Genomic DNA, 15477 nt, shown 5'->3' on the forward strand with positions numbered 1-15477 from the left:
TGATGATGATGACGACCATCATTGTCACCTCATCCTGGATTACAAAGGTTGCTCAGACGCAAAGTCTGAGGCACAAACTTACCAGGCCCTGGAGACTTTCCTCCCCAGGCCCTTGGATTCGCTGTAGATGTGGATCTGGGGCTGGTAGGGTCACAGAGCCGTAAACAGAGAGTGGCTGGTGGGGACCTGAAAGGTCACCTGCCTCCCACCCCCGGGGACGATTGTGCCAGGGCCGTACGTGTGGGCGGCCGCCTGGATGGTCGACGACACAAGCCCTTCTCGAGCAGCTTGAAGAAGGGAAAAAATACACCCCGAGCCACCCAAACCACGGGTGGGTGTCTCAGGGGTATCTGATGAAGCCGCCGTGGTTTCTCAGGGCTGGGAGTGTTTTGTTTGCGAGTGCTGAGGTGGGATGCGGCAGTCGGGGGTGGGGGGGGGGGCAGTTCCCTCTGGCAAACAACAGCTGCCCTGATGTGGCTGCGCCTGCAGCAATTTATTCTCTGGGCCTCCCCTGGCCTGGGTGTGAGAGACGCTCAGCACCGGCGGGGATGGGGCTCAGGGTAATCTGTAATTTCTGGAGGAGGAGAAACTTTCTCCGCTGCTGTTGGGCGTGGGAAATCCTCATTTCGGGCCAAACGCTGCCTGAGAGAACTCCAGCCAGGAGAAACTGCAGCAGCCTTCCTGATCCTGGACCAACACCCTCCCGGCACGGGCTGCGTCCTTCCACAGCGCCGGCTCCCTCCTCACCTGGGTTTTCCTGATTTGCCTGTGAAAACTCCACACCCTCCTCCTCCGGAAATATTCAGAAAGGCTCGCACTGAAATATGCATGGAAAAGGAGACGTGCGTGTCCCTCCTGGAAAAGGAGACGTGCATCTCCCTCCTGGAAAAGGAGGTGTGCATGTCCCTCCTGTCCCTCCTGGAAAAGGAGGTGTGCATGTCCCTCCTGTCCCTCCTGGAAAAGGAGGTGTGCATCTCCCTCCTCCTGCGGGGGGGGGTGTGGAGGGACCTACGGGCAGAACTTGCTGCCCTGGGGTGTCCCTGGGTCGATTCCAAAGGACAGATCCCCACAAGCCAAACCCCAGGGAGGCTGGTGGGGGAAACCAAGGGAGCACCGTGGGTGGCTGTGGGAAGCCCTTTCCGGCCTCAGTTTCCCCCGTGGCAAGAGAGGGATCGGCCCTGCCCTCACCCTGCACAGCAGCAGGGTGAAAAGCTTGGCATGGGCAGGAAAAGCCCTTTGGAGCAGAGGGCAGCTGCAAACCCATCCTGCTGATCCTGGGGCACCCCACGCCCCAGGAAAGTGGGTGCAGGGTTGGTCCCTGAAGGGGACAGCACTAGGAGATGGCTGGAGGCCTGGGAAACACTTGCAGGAGCGCCCAGAGTGCTGCAAGGGGAAGCTTTGCCTGTGCCCCACGGTCCCCACACCTCTGCCATCCCTTTCCTGGCATCACCCCAAAGAGCATCCCACAGCTTCCCACTGCTCCCGGGGCCTGGGGTCAGGGGGTGACTCCAGGCTGTGGCAGCAAGGGGCACGTTGCTGTATTCACCAGCAAGCTGGGAACCTCTGGGTCATCCAAGTCCGAGACAGGTCTCTTTTTCCAAGCCCAGAGGTCTTTCCTGTTATTATCCAGCCGGGGAACAGTAGCAGTGGTGGCTGGCGCAGTGTGACCTGGAGATAAGGAGACAGTGTGATTGGCAGGAAAACTAAATAGTAGGTCCAGGAGTGAAAGTGGTCCCGAGGGAACAGCGCCACTGGGAATGATGGGGTTCCAGCCAGGGATCGGGCACGGAGCAGGCTGTGAAACCAGGGATGGTTTTATGGGACCAGCAGGAACCTCGGCTTGGTGGCCCGGAGTGACCCCAGCAAGGGGTTTGCAGAGAGGTGCCACGAAGGCTTTTTTTAGTGTGAAACCAAGAAAGAGAAGAGGAAACGGACTCTTGCGTGTCAGCCCTGAGAGCTGTGCCATGATCACCCCACTCTGGAGACGTTCCCTGACGGAGGAGGGGAGCAAAGGAGGGCGGAACTCCCCGGATCCGCTGCATCCCACGGGAAAAGGGCTCAGTTTTGTGTGAGCGTGGCTCAGAGGCCGCAGAGCTTGACCAGGGGTGAATCCAGCGTTGGGGTATCCATGCCATGATCCCGTGTGAGGGGTGGACGCCCTCCCAGCCTGCGAAATCCAGAGGCTGCGTGCCTGGGAACGCGCTGCTCCCGAGGGCTGCGCTTCAACCGCCGCAGAAACTGGTGGGAGGCCAAAAGGCGAGGGATCTGTGAGCCATTGAAACCGGCCCGGGGGGAATTAGCCACTTCCTAGCAATGAGGAAATGTGAGGCTGGCTGAGGACCCGCGGGGCTGCGGGCAGGGAACGGCAGCGAGAGCTGCCGACAAGTGAGGACAAGCCGGGCCGAGTCCGTGAGTCCGTCCGTCCTCAGCCCTGGTGGCTGCAGGGGTGGCTGGCAGAGCCATCCAGCACCTTCCACCACGCCTCGGGATGCAAACCCCCGGGAGGCATCCGCCTCATCCTGCAGGAGCTGGGATAAAAATAAACAGGGCAGCGCAGGCACGGCGGCTTCTGGGCAGGAGCAGAGCTGGTGGGCTGGGACCACCGTATCAAAAACTCCCTGTTTTTCTGTTCTACCAAGGGCTGCTTTGGGGCAAAACCACATCTGAAGGTGCTCGTGCTCCCGGCGGAGTGGGAGAGGCTGGGAGCTTCCCACTGGCTGTGGACAAACCCAGCCCAAACCGACTCGGGGAGCAGCTGAAAGAGGAAACAAAACCTGGGCAGAGTTTCTCCCTGCTGAGCATCCCTTGAATGCTCGTCCCGGGATGGCTGGCAGGTCTCTGGGTACAGCCAGGCAGCTGCTTTCCCTCAGGAACACTCGGAATTTGCATCCCAGGATGCTGCAAGAGCCTGGCTGAATGGTCCAGCCCCAGTGAGCGGGATGGGGGGCCAGGACCCCCAAACCAAGCAAGCTTTGGCAGGGCCCCCAGACAGCCCCACAGAGCTCCTCTGATATTATACAGCATTTTGGAGGCCCAATAATAATTAATTACCACTAATTAATGAAGGCATCACCCCAGGACCGGCCCACGTGCCCCTGGCTGCCCGCTGGTCCCCTCTGGGTGCTGGCATGGACACAGAGGTGGGGACACGTCCTGGCCTCGCCCGCCTTCCCTGTTACTTCAGGAGCCCTAAATTCCTGCCCCAGCCCAGGAGCCTCTCCCAGGGCCCGCCCAGCTGCCTGTCCATGGATCAGCTGCTGCATCCAGCAGCTCCCAGTGTGGGCACCCACCACCACCAGCCCACCCATGGCACTGGGGACCCTGGACTGGGGGCTCTGTGTGTCCACGGCATAGGAATGAGGGATGGGAGCAAAGCACCGGGAGTTGGAGCATCCCAAAGTCACCCCCCCCGTGGCTGACACACGGAGGGCAGGGTCCCTTTGCACCCCACGGGGATGCTGGTGCTGGAAAATCTCCCACGTTGGCTCCCAAAATGGGCAGCCTTGTTTATCCCCCTCCTTGTGCCGCCGTGTCCCCACCGGCACATGGGGATTATCCATCCTGACCTATTTCCCGGGGGGTGCAGCAGGGCTTAATTCAGTGGATGCTTTGAGGAGTGCAGAGATCTGCAGATAGAGCCACTCCGAGGTGCGAGATATCATTAATTAATTCACGGGTTGATATAGTTATGCGCTTAGATCATCATCAGCTGATCCTGCTAATCCCTTCTTGAGCAAGTCCCCGTGTGAGGGGGAGCTGCTGCCTGGCACTGCTGAGCTCCTCGGAGCTGGATCGTCCCTGTGTCATCCCCACATGGCACTGAATCACTGGGGGTGCAAGGGGTGTCCCCCAGACCCTGCTCCTTAACACCCCCCCTGCTCCAAAATCTGCATTTTCCTCCCCAGAAGGGAGATGCCTCCTGCTCTCCAACGAGGGATGAGACCCAGGGCTGCCTCCCCTCGAGCCAGGGGCTGAGACTTTCTCTCAGCAGAGTAATTGTTTCAGTGATTATTAAAAATAGGTAATTGTTACCCTGCTGATTTAGGGATTGTGTTCAGCACAAGCTTCTTCTGGCCTCCAGCCCAGTTTTGGGAAGAAACATCCCCCCTGTGTGCTGGGCGCTGCCACTGCTCACCAGGAACATTCAGTTTTCACGAGTTCACTATTAATTTTTCAAACTCCAGGTCCTCCTCTTCCTCAGTGATCCCACGGAGTGGGTGGGTTTGCTTTGGGAAAGGGCTGGAAGCGCCCACACCCACCTCACAACATCACCCTGGGGGAGCAAAGGGTGGCTGTGTCCACCCCACAGCCACACGGGGCTCAGCTCAGCTCACAGAATCCCTGGGACCGTGTGTTTCCACGGGCCTGTGGCCTTTGAATCCCGCTGGGCTCTGCAAAGCTGGTGAATCCATGCCGGAATTCCCGGGATACGCCGCTGACCCCAAGCACACCTGAGCTCACCCCGCCGTGTTTTCTCCCAGCCCCTTCACACGAAAATGTCAAAAAAAAAAAAAAAAAAGCCACAGCAGTGGAAATTCGAGGTAACAAATACAAATAAAACTTCCTCTGGAGGCTAAAAATGACACACGTAGACAGAGAAAAAAAACTTCTCCGGGTGACAATAACAGAGCGCGGGAGCTATTTCAGTGCTGGGCTGTTCCATTGCAGCGCTGGGGTTGTGGCTGCTCAAAACCAGCCACTTCCCCAGGGACGTGACGTGTTTCCTTTCCATCACAAACTGATTTAGAAGCAAAACTTTCTACATTTAGGCAGCGAGAGGCTCAGCTTCTCTTTTCTCTCTCTCGCAATCGACGGTGAGCGAATGGAAGGAGAGAGAAAGGGGGTGGGACCAGCACGAAGTGACTGTACGTGGCTTCCTCCTTTTTGCTTTATTTTTTTTCCCTTTCGTTCTTTCTAAATTACCAAAAAGCGAACCAGAAAACCACAGTTAATATTTTCCACGCCGTGAGGGCCCCGCGTGCATCCCGGTGAGGGGCTGTGGCTCGGGGCTGGCTGGAGCTCCTGCCACACTTGGTGTTTGCAGCCCTGTGTGGGCCCTGGTGTCTGATACAAGGCCACCAGTGCCTCATCCTGCGTCCCAGCAGGAATTGTCCCACCACAGGGACACTGCAGCCACCTGGGCAGATTCCTGATCCACACCTTCCCCATCCCTGTCCCTATCTCCGTCTCCACCCCTGTCCTGTCTCCCTCTCCATCTCCATCATATCCCTCTCCATCCCCATTCCATCTCCATCCTCATCCCAATTGCATCCTCATCCCATCCCCATCTCCATTTCCATTCCTCATCCCCATCCTTATCCCTATTTGTGTTTTTCCATCCCCATCTTCACCCCCATCCCCATCTCCATCCTTATCCCTATCCCTGCTCTCCATCCCCATCCCCATCCCCATCTCACTCCCATTCCCCTCTCCCTTTCCATCTCCATCCCCCTCCCCGTTCTCCATCCTCATCCTCATTCCCATTCCTGTTCTTCATCCCACCTCCACCTATCTCATCTCCATCCCCATCCCCATGTCCATCCCCATGTCCATCCCCATCCCCATCTCCATCTTCATCCCCATTCCCATTTCCATTCTCCATCCCCATCCTCACTCCCACCCCTGTTCCCCATCCCATTCCCATCAGGGTCACACAGGGCAGTGGATCAGTCCGGGCTCTGGCGCCCAGCAATCCCAATCCTGGCTCATCCCCTCACCTCCAACTAAACCCAGGAGCAACGGTGCTAATTTCCTAGAAGGATAAACATCCCATCAGCTTTTCCCTCCCGTCCCACCAAAAATAACCCCCCCGGGCACGCGGAATTACAGGCGGGGAGGAAAGGCCGCCGGGAGTTTGGCTGCAGGATGTCAACAGAGCGTGACCTCTCATTTACACCAGTCCCTCTCACCGACCCGACGGGCCAATTACACCCTCCTGCGAGGGCAAGGAGAGGCAAAGAGCGGGAACAATCCAACTTTAGCAGACTTCCATGACACGGCGCCGTGTCACTTCCTCCCTGCTAATCTTAGCGCCGGCGGCCGCGGGCTTGCTGTTTTTTTCCCTGGCTTGTGGTGTTACCCAGCTTCCTTTTTTTGTTGCTTGCCTTCCCCCCGGGTCCTGCAGCTTCACCCAGTGTGTGCCCACAGGGCGAGCTGGGCCCCTGCTCCTGCATCTCTCTCGGATGTACCCATCACCCTGACCTTTCCCGGGGATGTGGGGCCGTTGTGATCCAGCCCCTGGGGAGGCAAACAGTTGTATCCTGCTGCAGGGAAAGTCCCAGCCACATTTAACCCCCCCCCACGAAGGAGTGAAATCCACTCTCACTGCTGGGGAGCCAGGGAAGGTGACCAGCAGGATGTTTTTTTCAGGAACAGGCTGCCCTGGGATAAACCCAGGGACTGATGCAGCACCAACAGCATCGCCGCCCCCTCGGAGGGATCCCAGACCTCCCTGAGAGTCATTCCCTCGTGCCTCAGTTTTCCCTGCCTGCAGAATGTCCCCTCGTCCTGGGGTCTTGCTCCCCACGGTTTTTCCAAGTGCAATATTGTTCCTGGCCATGAGCAGGACAGAGTCAGCTCTGTCACAGCAGAGACACCAGGACATGCTTCAAGGAGGACTTGCAGGCGGGTGAATCGGAGCCTCAGAGAAAACTGAGTCTTAGATGAAAGCCTAATTAAGGAGCTAATTAAAGGGGAGGTCTGGCTAAGTGGCCAGTAGGCAGAGCTCTGCTGATTTATGCCTTTAATTTGGGTTTTGCTTTCCAAGAGGAGCGGGCTGAGGGCAAAGGCAGGGCAGAGACGGAGTCAGGCCGGGGCAGTGCCCGGTTCCCACACTGTGTGGTGCTGCTGATGGGCCCCTTGGCTGGGCACCACCATCCCACTCCCACTCCTGGGTGACGCTGGGAATGCCTGGGATCACCTACATGAGGGTTTTGATGGCAGCCCCCTGCCCCCATCACCCACAGGGGGTCTCATCCCTGGCAGTGGGTGCAGACACCAGAACAACCTGATCTGTCCAGTGCTTGCTGCCAGCAAGGAGCCCGTGACTCCCCCGTGTGCTCCATCCATATTTTATTCGGGAAACTGCAGGCATTCAAACTCAAGGTCCCCAAGGTGCAGGCGGGACATGCTGGGGGTAAGGTCTGGAATTGGGATGAGGGGAGGAGAAGAGGTGATGCCATCCTTCTTGGGATAGCCAGGGTGAGCTGGGACACCGCTCAGGGTGGGAAAGAGAACTCGGGTTTGGGAGTGGAGGGGATGGGGTTGGTGCTGTGGGTCTGGGTGGGGAGCAGGGTGGGTGCATCCTTGGTGGGTCTTGGGGTCCCCTCGGCTCCGGGCAGAGGTGGCTCTGTGGGGTGAGGATGTGCAGGGGAAGGACGCGCTGACCGGAGCTAATCCTCGTAGTATTTGGTGAGGAACTGGGTCTTGACCACAGGGTGACCCAGCCCAAAATCTTCCACGAAGCCCTTCAGGTCCCAGGAACCTGGGGAGAGAGGGAAAGGGGGTGAGCGGGGCTGGAGGACGGGGATGTTCCAGGGCCAGCTCCAGGCTGGGGTTTAACACCCTGTGCGGCCGCTGCTCTGCCCACCCCACATCCTGCACCCCGGGAGGCACCAGGGACAGCAGGGAGCCCGGGGGGCACGTGGGGCTGCTTCCTCTCCTGCCTCCTTGGCCTTTGGAGCAGACCTTTCTGTGGTTTCCCACGAGCCCATCCCAGGGGTGGCTGGGCTGGAAATCCCCCGAGAGCACGTGGGGGTGATGCAGGAGATCCCCCGTCCCCCTCGCACACACACACTGAGCTGCTGCTCCACAAACTGCAGGTTCTTCATCCCTGACCCTCCTCCTCTGCCCAGACCTGAGGCTGTTGGAGCTCTGGGGGCAGCCCGTGGCTGGATCCAGCTGTGGTGTTTCCCATGGAGGTGTCAGGGAAACCCTCTCTGGGGCAGGAGGGATTCCCTTGTACCCCATGGGGTACAGAAATCCCCCTGCACCCTGCCAGGGTTTGACACCCAGCGTGGGTCTGGCTGGTGGCTGCCAGAGCATCCTGCTCCCCACCAGAGGGGCTTTCCCAGGGACTCAAACAGCTCACACTGTCACCACTGCCCCTCCTTGTGGGACACTGGAAGGGACACTGCCTTGGTGTCACAGGGTGGGGAAGGGGGCCCATTGTTTATCTGCAAGCTGTCCTCTCCTCTTCCTGGCTGCTCTTTAATGTCACACCACAGCCTGGCAGCCCTTTATCTGCCGTCACATCTCAGCCCCAACTGGAGCAAAGCGTCCTCTTTGCTCTTGCAAAAGTGCTGAGCACAACCTGAGCTGCTTCATCACCTGCATGGGGGGGTGGTGGTGGCTCAGGGTGCTGGTGGAGCTCCCACCTGCTCCCCATCTCAGGTTCTGAGCTCCAAGAAGCTCTGGAAATGCTCCTGCTGATGGCACTGCACCCTGCGACCTCCTGGAGCTGCAGCAGGCCGTGGCTGGGATGCTCCAGTGCCCAGGAAGGAGGTCACAGGATGCTCAGGACGGACCCTGCATCCCACACTCCAGCTGGGAGAGGTGCTGGAATGCATCAGGCTGCTGCTGGAGTCCCCACATCATCACTGCCACCCTCGGAGGGCCCAAACCAAGCCAAGAGCAAGGACAGTCCTGACGTCCCACACCGGTGTCACCCCCCAGCCGGGACACACAGCCACAAACACCTCCATCCCCAAATTCCACCCCTGGCAGGAGGGGAAGCTGCTCAATTCAGGGTCTCAATCCAGCCCCCGCTCAGCGCCAGGGGTCCCAGCGAGTGTGGCACCAGGGAAAGGGGTCTCTGGGGGGGACGCTCCCGCTGCGCCCGCAGCCTTTGCCGGGGGCCTTTCATCCGGCAGCTTTCAAAGCGCTTGGAAAACCCCAGGGGAGAGCAGCCCGTGCCCCCTGGGACCAGGGTGAGAGCGAGACGCGGCACCCCCGACTCCCCGGGGGGGCTGGAGCTGTCACTGATGTTTGGGAAGCCCCGGGAGAGGCGCGGGATGAAAGGAGCCGGAGGAGGCAGAGCCGCCGCGGGGCTGCAGGCGCCGGTCCTGGCTCTCGCCCCGCGCGTGGGGCCGGGGTTTTTCCTGACCTACTTTCCTACCTGCCATGGCACCGGCTGTGCCCGGCCCTCCCGGGGTAGGGAAAGCCCCGGGGCAGCAAAGGGGATGATGCACCGGGAGGGTACCGGGTCTGGGGGTCTGGATGCCCCCACACTCCAAATCCCACCCCCTTGGGTGCATCCCCGAAGCGGGTGCCCCGTCCTGGCGTGACCACCGGGGTGACATCCCTGTGCCAGGCATCCCAAATCACACCAGCTGGCTCCCAGGGCCGGGGACTGAGTCACCGGGATCATGGAGCTTGGGAATGGAGCAGGATATGGATAATGGCAGCCAGGGAGCCGAGGTCGTGGTGCCACTGTCCCCTCTCCCTGCCACAACAATAGGGCGTTTCATCCGCGGCTTGGTCCGTTTTCAAGCTTGTTTCCCAAGAATTATATCATCACACTCTGCCCTTATCTGAGGAAGAGGAGTGCCCGCTGACACCCACACGTGCCTGGCCGCCTGATCCCGGAGCGCCAGCTGGGGAAACTGAGGCACGAGGCACCCTCGGGGCTTGGGGAGCTCGGGATCTCTCTGACCCTGCAGCTTTCACAGCCCCCTGCCCCCTCCCCCCCCAAACTCCTGTCCCCTCCTCCCCCGGCTGTAATTTATCAGCCTCATCAGCGGGAATGTTCTCCTGATGGGAGCCCTGATGCTTCTCTGCCGAGATTGATGATGCCCCGGCGGAGGTGGGCGGGAGGCGGGCGGCCGCTCTGGTCACCATTAAGTGACACCCCGGGGCTCGGGCTGGGACTGGGAGCTCCCCCCGCAGCCCTTCACTGCCTCCCATCCCGGCCACAGCCTTTCCCTCCCCGCTGGGGCCCAGTCCAACCCGATTTTCCAGCTGGGTGGATGGGATTGGAGGCGCACAAGGTCGGCTCATGAGTCAATGCCACGGCCCTGATCCCGAGCCAGGGCTGGAGAAGGGATGGAGCCACGGAGAGAGCGGCTGGTTGGGCTCATCCCGGTGCCTCGTCCCCAAAGGGGGCTCTTTGCTCCCCTGAGGGAAAATTTCCGTGAGGATAAAGTCTATTCCCAGTTCTAAAATATTTTTCCAGTGCAGGAGGAGGTTTGGGGATGCTGGAGCATCTCTCCACGCTCACCAGAGCCGGTGGGCATCCGGCACCAGGACAGGGTGGGAGCAGAGGGAGGTACTCAGGTACCAGCAGGTGCAATTAAGCCTCCAGGTTTTGTGCTAATTAAAGCTGCCCCTCGGTGAAAGCAGTGAAGGGATTTTAATTCCCCCACACCGCAGCCAGGCTCTGCCGGGGGTGCCCGAATTCCCCTGGCCGAGGGGTTTTCCCGTGGCTCAGTGCGGCTCCTGCCACCGGATCGAGAGCTCACGGCAGTGCCACCACCCCGGGGATGCCACGGGTGGCTCTGACATTTCACACACCACAAACTCTTATCTTGCATCTCCCCAAAAATACAACCACGGCCTGTGACACTCCTGGCTGGGAGGGAAGTGGGGAGAGCGGGAGGAACAGCGGCAGGGACACCCCAAACATCCCCACCTCCGTCCCCAGCGGGGACAGAGCTGGTGCTTGGGGACAGTTCAGTGGCCAAAAAAGTGGAGTGAATCAGACTCCAGCAGAGAAACTGAGGCTCTGAGAGAGTTATTTGCCCGAGGTCACTCAGAGCCGGCTGGTGCCGGCGTCGATCAGAAACGCTCACGGAGAGAAGGATCAGGGTGGTTTTCTTTTTCCTGATGAAACAAGCTTTTTACTCAAGAGCCACCCTGGAGAAACTCCTCAGCCGTAAACAACCGATTTCCCCATCACAGGAGGGATGTGAGCAGGTGCTGCAGCCCTTCCAGCTCCGCCACTGCCTGCCTGGCTGCCCTTGGGCACAGCACCCGACTTGTGCCCACCGGTGCCACCCCAGCAGGGACATCCCCACGGCAGGGTGGGCACCAGAGCCACCCTGGAACTGTCCTGGCTCCCTGTGAGCTGCTGGCGTGGCGTAGCCGGGCAGTGGGGAGGAGAAGCACGGATTTATTTTCCACGCTCGCCGTCGCCCCTCGCCTTTTAAATTCCCAGGGATCTATTCCAGGAGCAGGGACAGGCGACGCGGGCAGGTCCCGGTTTAGTGCCCTCTTCTGGAGGCTCCGGCCGAGCTCCTGCCATCCCGCCTGGCACATGTCACCTCCCCCGCCTCGGCCACGCTTGGCCCGGGACCTTTCCTGCCTCGGCCTCCAAAAAACACACCCCGCGCCAGGAGGGAGTTTTTCTGGGAGCTGAGCGGTGTGAGAAATGCTCTGGAGGGCTCAGCTCTGCCAGGGGACGAGCTGCCAGAGGGATGGATGCCCGGCACAGGGATTACAGCTGGATCCATCTGCAGGTTAGGAGGGTCCAGCACCGCTCCCTGCACCACCAGGAGCTCTGCTCAGGACATCTCCCTGCCCAGGGTTGCCCTCACCCTTAGTGAGAGGGAGATGTGGCTGCCACCAGATGTGGAACAAAATAAAAGCAAAAAAAAAGGGGCTGGTTTAAGGCCAAATAAGATGGGAAGTTCTGCTGCAAACTGTGCCTGCAGCAGCATCACCAGGAGAACCTGCCTGGTTTGTACAGGAGAGGAGCAAGGCATGGAGGAGCCGGCTGGTTTCTTATCCATGATCCATTGGGATTGGGGTCACCTCCTCCTTGTTCCTACAAACTGCCAAAGGCATTTGTTCCTCTCCCCTGTGCTCTGCCTTCACACCACAGGGCTCAGCCACGCAGGGCTGGATGGATCCACTGGTGTTCATCCCACTGCCTCGGGGATGGATTTCTTTAAAACCCTTGAGACACCAAGAACTCATCCTTGGGCTGTTTTTAGGGCTCATTCCCTGGGAATAAAAACAATGGGCTGCCAGTGGTTCACTCCAGCAGCACCCACTGGACAGGGCAAGGATGTGATGCAGCAGCAAAACAGTTAAAAACAACCTTCAACCCACTCCTGAAACAGCATCCCCTGCCAGACCCCCGCAGCTGCCTGACAAGGGATGATGGGAACATCCGCTGGGTCTTTCCCAGGAAGCTCGGGAAGAGCTGGAAAACTCAGGCATGGGATGGAGACAGACCCAGGATGGGAAGTGCCCGGCCATCCCACACCTCCTCGGGAACAGGGGCATGTGGGGGGTTTTCCACAGGGTGGCTGAACTCTTTGGGTATTTGGAATTTTGGGGGTTGGAGCCACATGTCCTACTAATAAGAGGATTTATCTGGAAAAAGCTCCTCGGTGGGTGTGTCAGTGTCCTTTCCCGTCCCTGGGATGCTGCGAGGGGGATGTGGGGACAGCAGGGAGGGAGCCCCCTCCTCTGACCACGCCGGGCATGAGGGGCCGGGGAGGAGCGAGGGGGAGGTGACATCAATGGTGTCATTAACACACCGGGCTAATGAGCCAGAAAACAAAGCCAAGGGCAGAGAGAACCCGCAGAGAGCTTTGCAGGAGAATCACACCCTGCTCCTGCTCTGAGGGGCGTCGAGGGCTCTTCCAGGGACACTGAGCCCCCCGGAGCTGGCTCCCCCCGGGCTGTGCCGTGAGGGTTAACAGGCAGGGGGTGAGTCAGGCAGTGACACACTGCCCTGACCTGCCTGCCGGGCTGTGCTCGTGTGGTCCCGGCTGGGAAAGTTCTGAAATTTCCCTTGCTGAGGCCCCGCCGGCCGCAGAGTGCAGTGCTCCTGAGAGGAGGGAAGGAACCCCCATCCCGGGGGTCCTGCGGGGGTCCTGTGGGTTGTCCCGTGCCCCAGGGGGAGGCAGCAGGGATGGCGTTCCGAGGGGTCTCAGCTGCTGCCTCCATCCCCACCCGTGCAGGATTTTGGGAGGAGGCAGCAGAGGGGAGTTGGGAATTGAGGAGCTGGGAGTTGGCGGGGCGTTGTGTCAGCCCCGTTTGAGCAATCCCTTGCTAAACCATCCCCACGGCTGATCCTTATCCGAGGTGGGGGTGATGCAACGCCCGCAGCTCCGGGTCGGGAAGGAGGGGGGGATGTGCTGGATTGCACAGCCCACATCTCTCCCTGCTTCCGATCCCGCTACCCAGCCCATCACCAGACATTTTCCAAAGGGTTCCTGCCGCCCTGCAAGGATTTAACACCCCATCCATGTCCCATGGAAGCATCCCGAGCCCCTTTGCGCCAGGCGAGCATCCCCAGCCTGGCACTTCTGGTGTGGCTGAACGCGTGGCACTATCCATACCCCTGGGAAAGCCCCTGGGGACTGGGATCAAGGGCCCAGTGGATCCTTACCCAGCGAGGCGTCCTCCTCGGGGCTCAGGGCGATGTGCTTGTGCGCTGGCTGCTCGTACAGGCGGAACTGGTAGCGGTGGTACCCGCTGTGGGGAGGGGGCGAGGGCCGGACGTACCCTGGGGGTGCAAAAGGTAAGGGCTGAGCATCCCCCTGAGCCCAGTGGGACCTGCTTCCCAACATAACCGGGCACTCCCCACCCCCCTCCAGCCTGGGATTGCTCTCCCACACAGTGTCCTGCACCCTGGTCCCTTGCCACGTGTCAGTACAAGCTCAGGTGCTTCACAGGCAAGAGCAGCCCCTGTGCCCACCCAAACCCGCCCCCTCATCACCTCCCTGAGTGCCCAGGGGCCAGATCCTGTTTTGCCTCTCCTGAAATAACCTGCCCCAAAACCTCCTGCCTCGCCAGCTGCCTCCCTCTCCTCTTCCTTTTCCTCCTCCTCTTTCAACTCCAGAGCCCTGGGGTGCTCCTTGTCTCTGTGCCAGGTGCCCCAACCTCTTCTCCACCCCCCTTCCCATCCCTGCACCACCCCACTGAGCCCCCTCCCCATGCTGGAGGCAGCCTCCCCTGGGTAGAGGATCCCCAGCACCCCACTAGGACATAGTCAGCCCCCTTTGCCCTCCTGGTTGCCCCTTGGGGGTCTGTGCCAACACAGCCTGAGTGGGAGAGAGCAGCACACAGCTGGCCAGATGTGGGGCCTGCAGCTGGCTCAGGGCATCATCTCCAGCTGCTGAGGGCTGGTGGTCCATGCCAGAGGGGCATCCATGGGGAGAGCCCGTGGATGCACAGTGCAGCCACCCCTCACTGTCCGTCAGGGACAGGGGGATGTGACACCAAGGGACAAGAGGCCAGAGCTCCTGCAGGGCTCCAGGGGAGCCCCCAGACCCCCTCCCTGCTCCCCCCTGGGGGTGTGAACTCCCTGAGCCAGGTCTGGCCCCTTTGGAACTGGGAGTCTTTGTTCGTGCAACATTACAGGAGTCGTTGGGATTCACCCGCTTTTATCTCGGGTTTTTCTTTAGGATTGGATCCCTTCCCCCCTTCCCCCCTCTTTTTGCACTGGTTTGGAGCGATTCCAACCACTGGGGAGTTTTTTTTAACCACTTTTGCCTCTAGAAAAGAAAAAAAGAAGAGAAAAAGTGGCTCCTATTTCAGACAGCGCCCAGCTGTGCCCTGAGGAGCCCCTTGTGTCCCTCCCTTGTGTCCCTCCCTCATGTCCTGATGTGCCACCACCTCGCCCCAGCTGGTGGGACCTCATTTGGGGTCTGCACTCACCTGACAGCACATGCCCTTTGACCTTCCCATTCCTCAGATCCGCACCCTGCAAGGACAAGGAGAGGAGGGTGAGGTGCTACCGGGAACCTCGGGGGGATGGACCCCTCCTGCCCCCCCTGCTGCACCCACTGCTCCCCAGGGATTCCTTTTCCAACATTTTGTGCATTTTCCTTGTAAAGATCATTAGGGAATGACTCCTCCAGGATGGATGCTGGGCTGGGGTGGGTGTGGGTGTGAAGGGGCACAGCAGGGGTTTTCTTTGGCTATTTGGGATTTAGGACCTGCAATGCCCTGGCATGCAGGTGGTGCTGTCACCCACAACAGAGCCCATCAGTGATCTGGTGATCCAGAGCAGTGATCCAGGCTGTGGCACACTGGGAAAGCCACAATATCCCAGTTAAAAGCCTTGGTGCTGCTTGACCCCGTATTCCAGAGGGGTGGGAAGGGGCTGGCTGAGGTGATTTGCACCAGCATTCCCGTGGCAAAGCTCTGCCCCATCCTGGTGGCTTTGCCCTCAACCGAAACTCCTGCTCGGTCCCGCTGCCCAGCAGGCTCAGCCCTCCATCCCCACCCTGGGATGCTTCCCTGGAGGAGTGAGGCTTTGCTGGGACACCCAGTGGGATGGGGGTTGATGGCAAAGGGGCAGTAACGGGAGCTCCTGGCCCTGCACAACCCACCTCACCCCTGACCTGCTGCGCCGTTCCCAGCCAGCCCCAACCTCCCTCCCCAGCGCTCGTAAATCCTCTCCTACGGCACCCGTTATTCCAGTCCTGCCCACGCACACTCCGCTGCCAGGGCTCCTCCGTCCTAACCTGCCCTGGGAGTTGTTATACCCCGAAAAAAAAAAAAAAGGAGATGCATCAGATA

The 15477-nt window shown here is 59.9% G+C and overlaps 1 protein-coding gene across 1 annotated transcript in view; it reads right to left on the bottom strand.

Annotated features, from left to right (window-relative positions):
• Positions 1 to 7054: 7054 nt before the first annotated feature.
• PEBP4 (phosphatidylethanolamine binding protein 4) overlaps positions 7055 to 15477 on the bottom strand; it is a 72534-nt gene continuing 64111 nt past the window's right edge. The window contains exons 5-7 of the mRNA XM_027714066.2: positions 14611 to 14656; positions 13340 to 13456; positions 7055 to 7483 (exon numbers count right to left, since the gene is read on the bottom strand). Of these exons, the coding sequence (XP_027569867.1) occupies positions 7392 to 7483; positions 13340 to 13456; positions 14611 to 14656 (255 nt within the window). The 3' untranslated portion in view covers positions 7055 to 7391. The remainder of the gene's footprint in view (positions 7484 to 13339; positions 13457 to 14610; positions 14657 to 15477) is intronic.

This window comes from Pipra filicauda, unplaced genomic scaffold (genome assembly GCF_003945595.2).
Source record: "Pipra filicauda isolate LSUMZ 115617 unplaced genomic scaffold, ASM394559v2 scaffold527_size357992_pilon, whole genome shotgun sequence".
Classification (NCBI taxonomy): Eukaryota; Metazoa; Chordata; class Aves; order Passeriformes; family Pipridae; genus Pipra; species Pipra filicauda.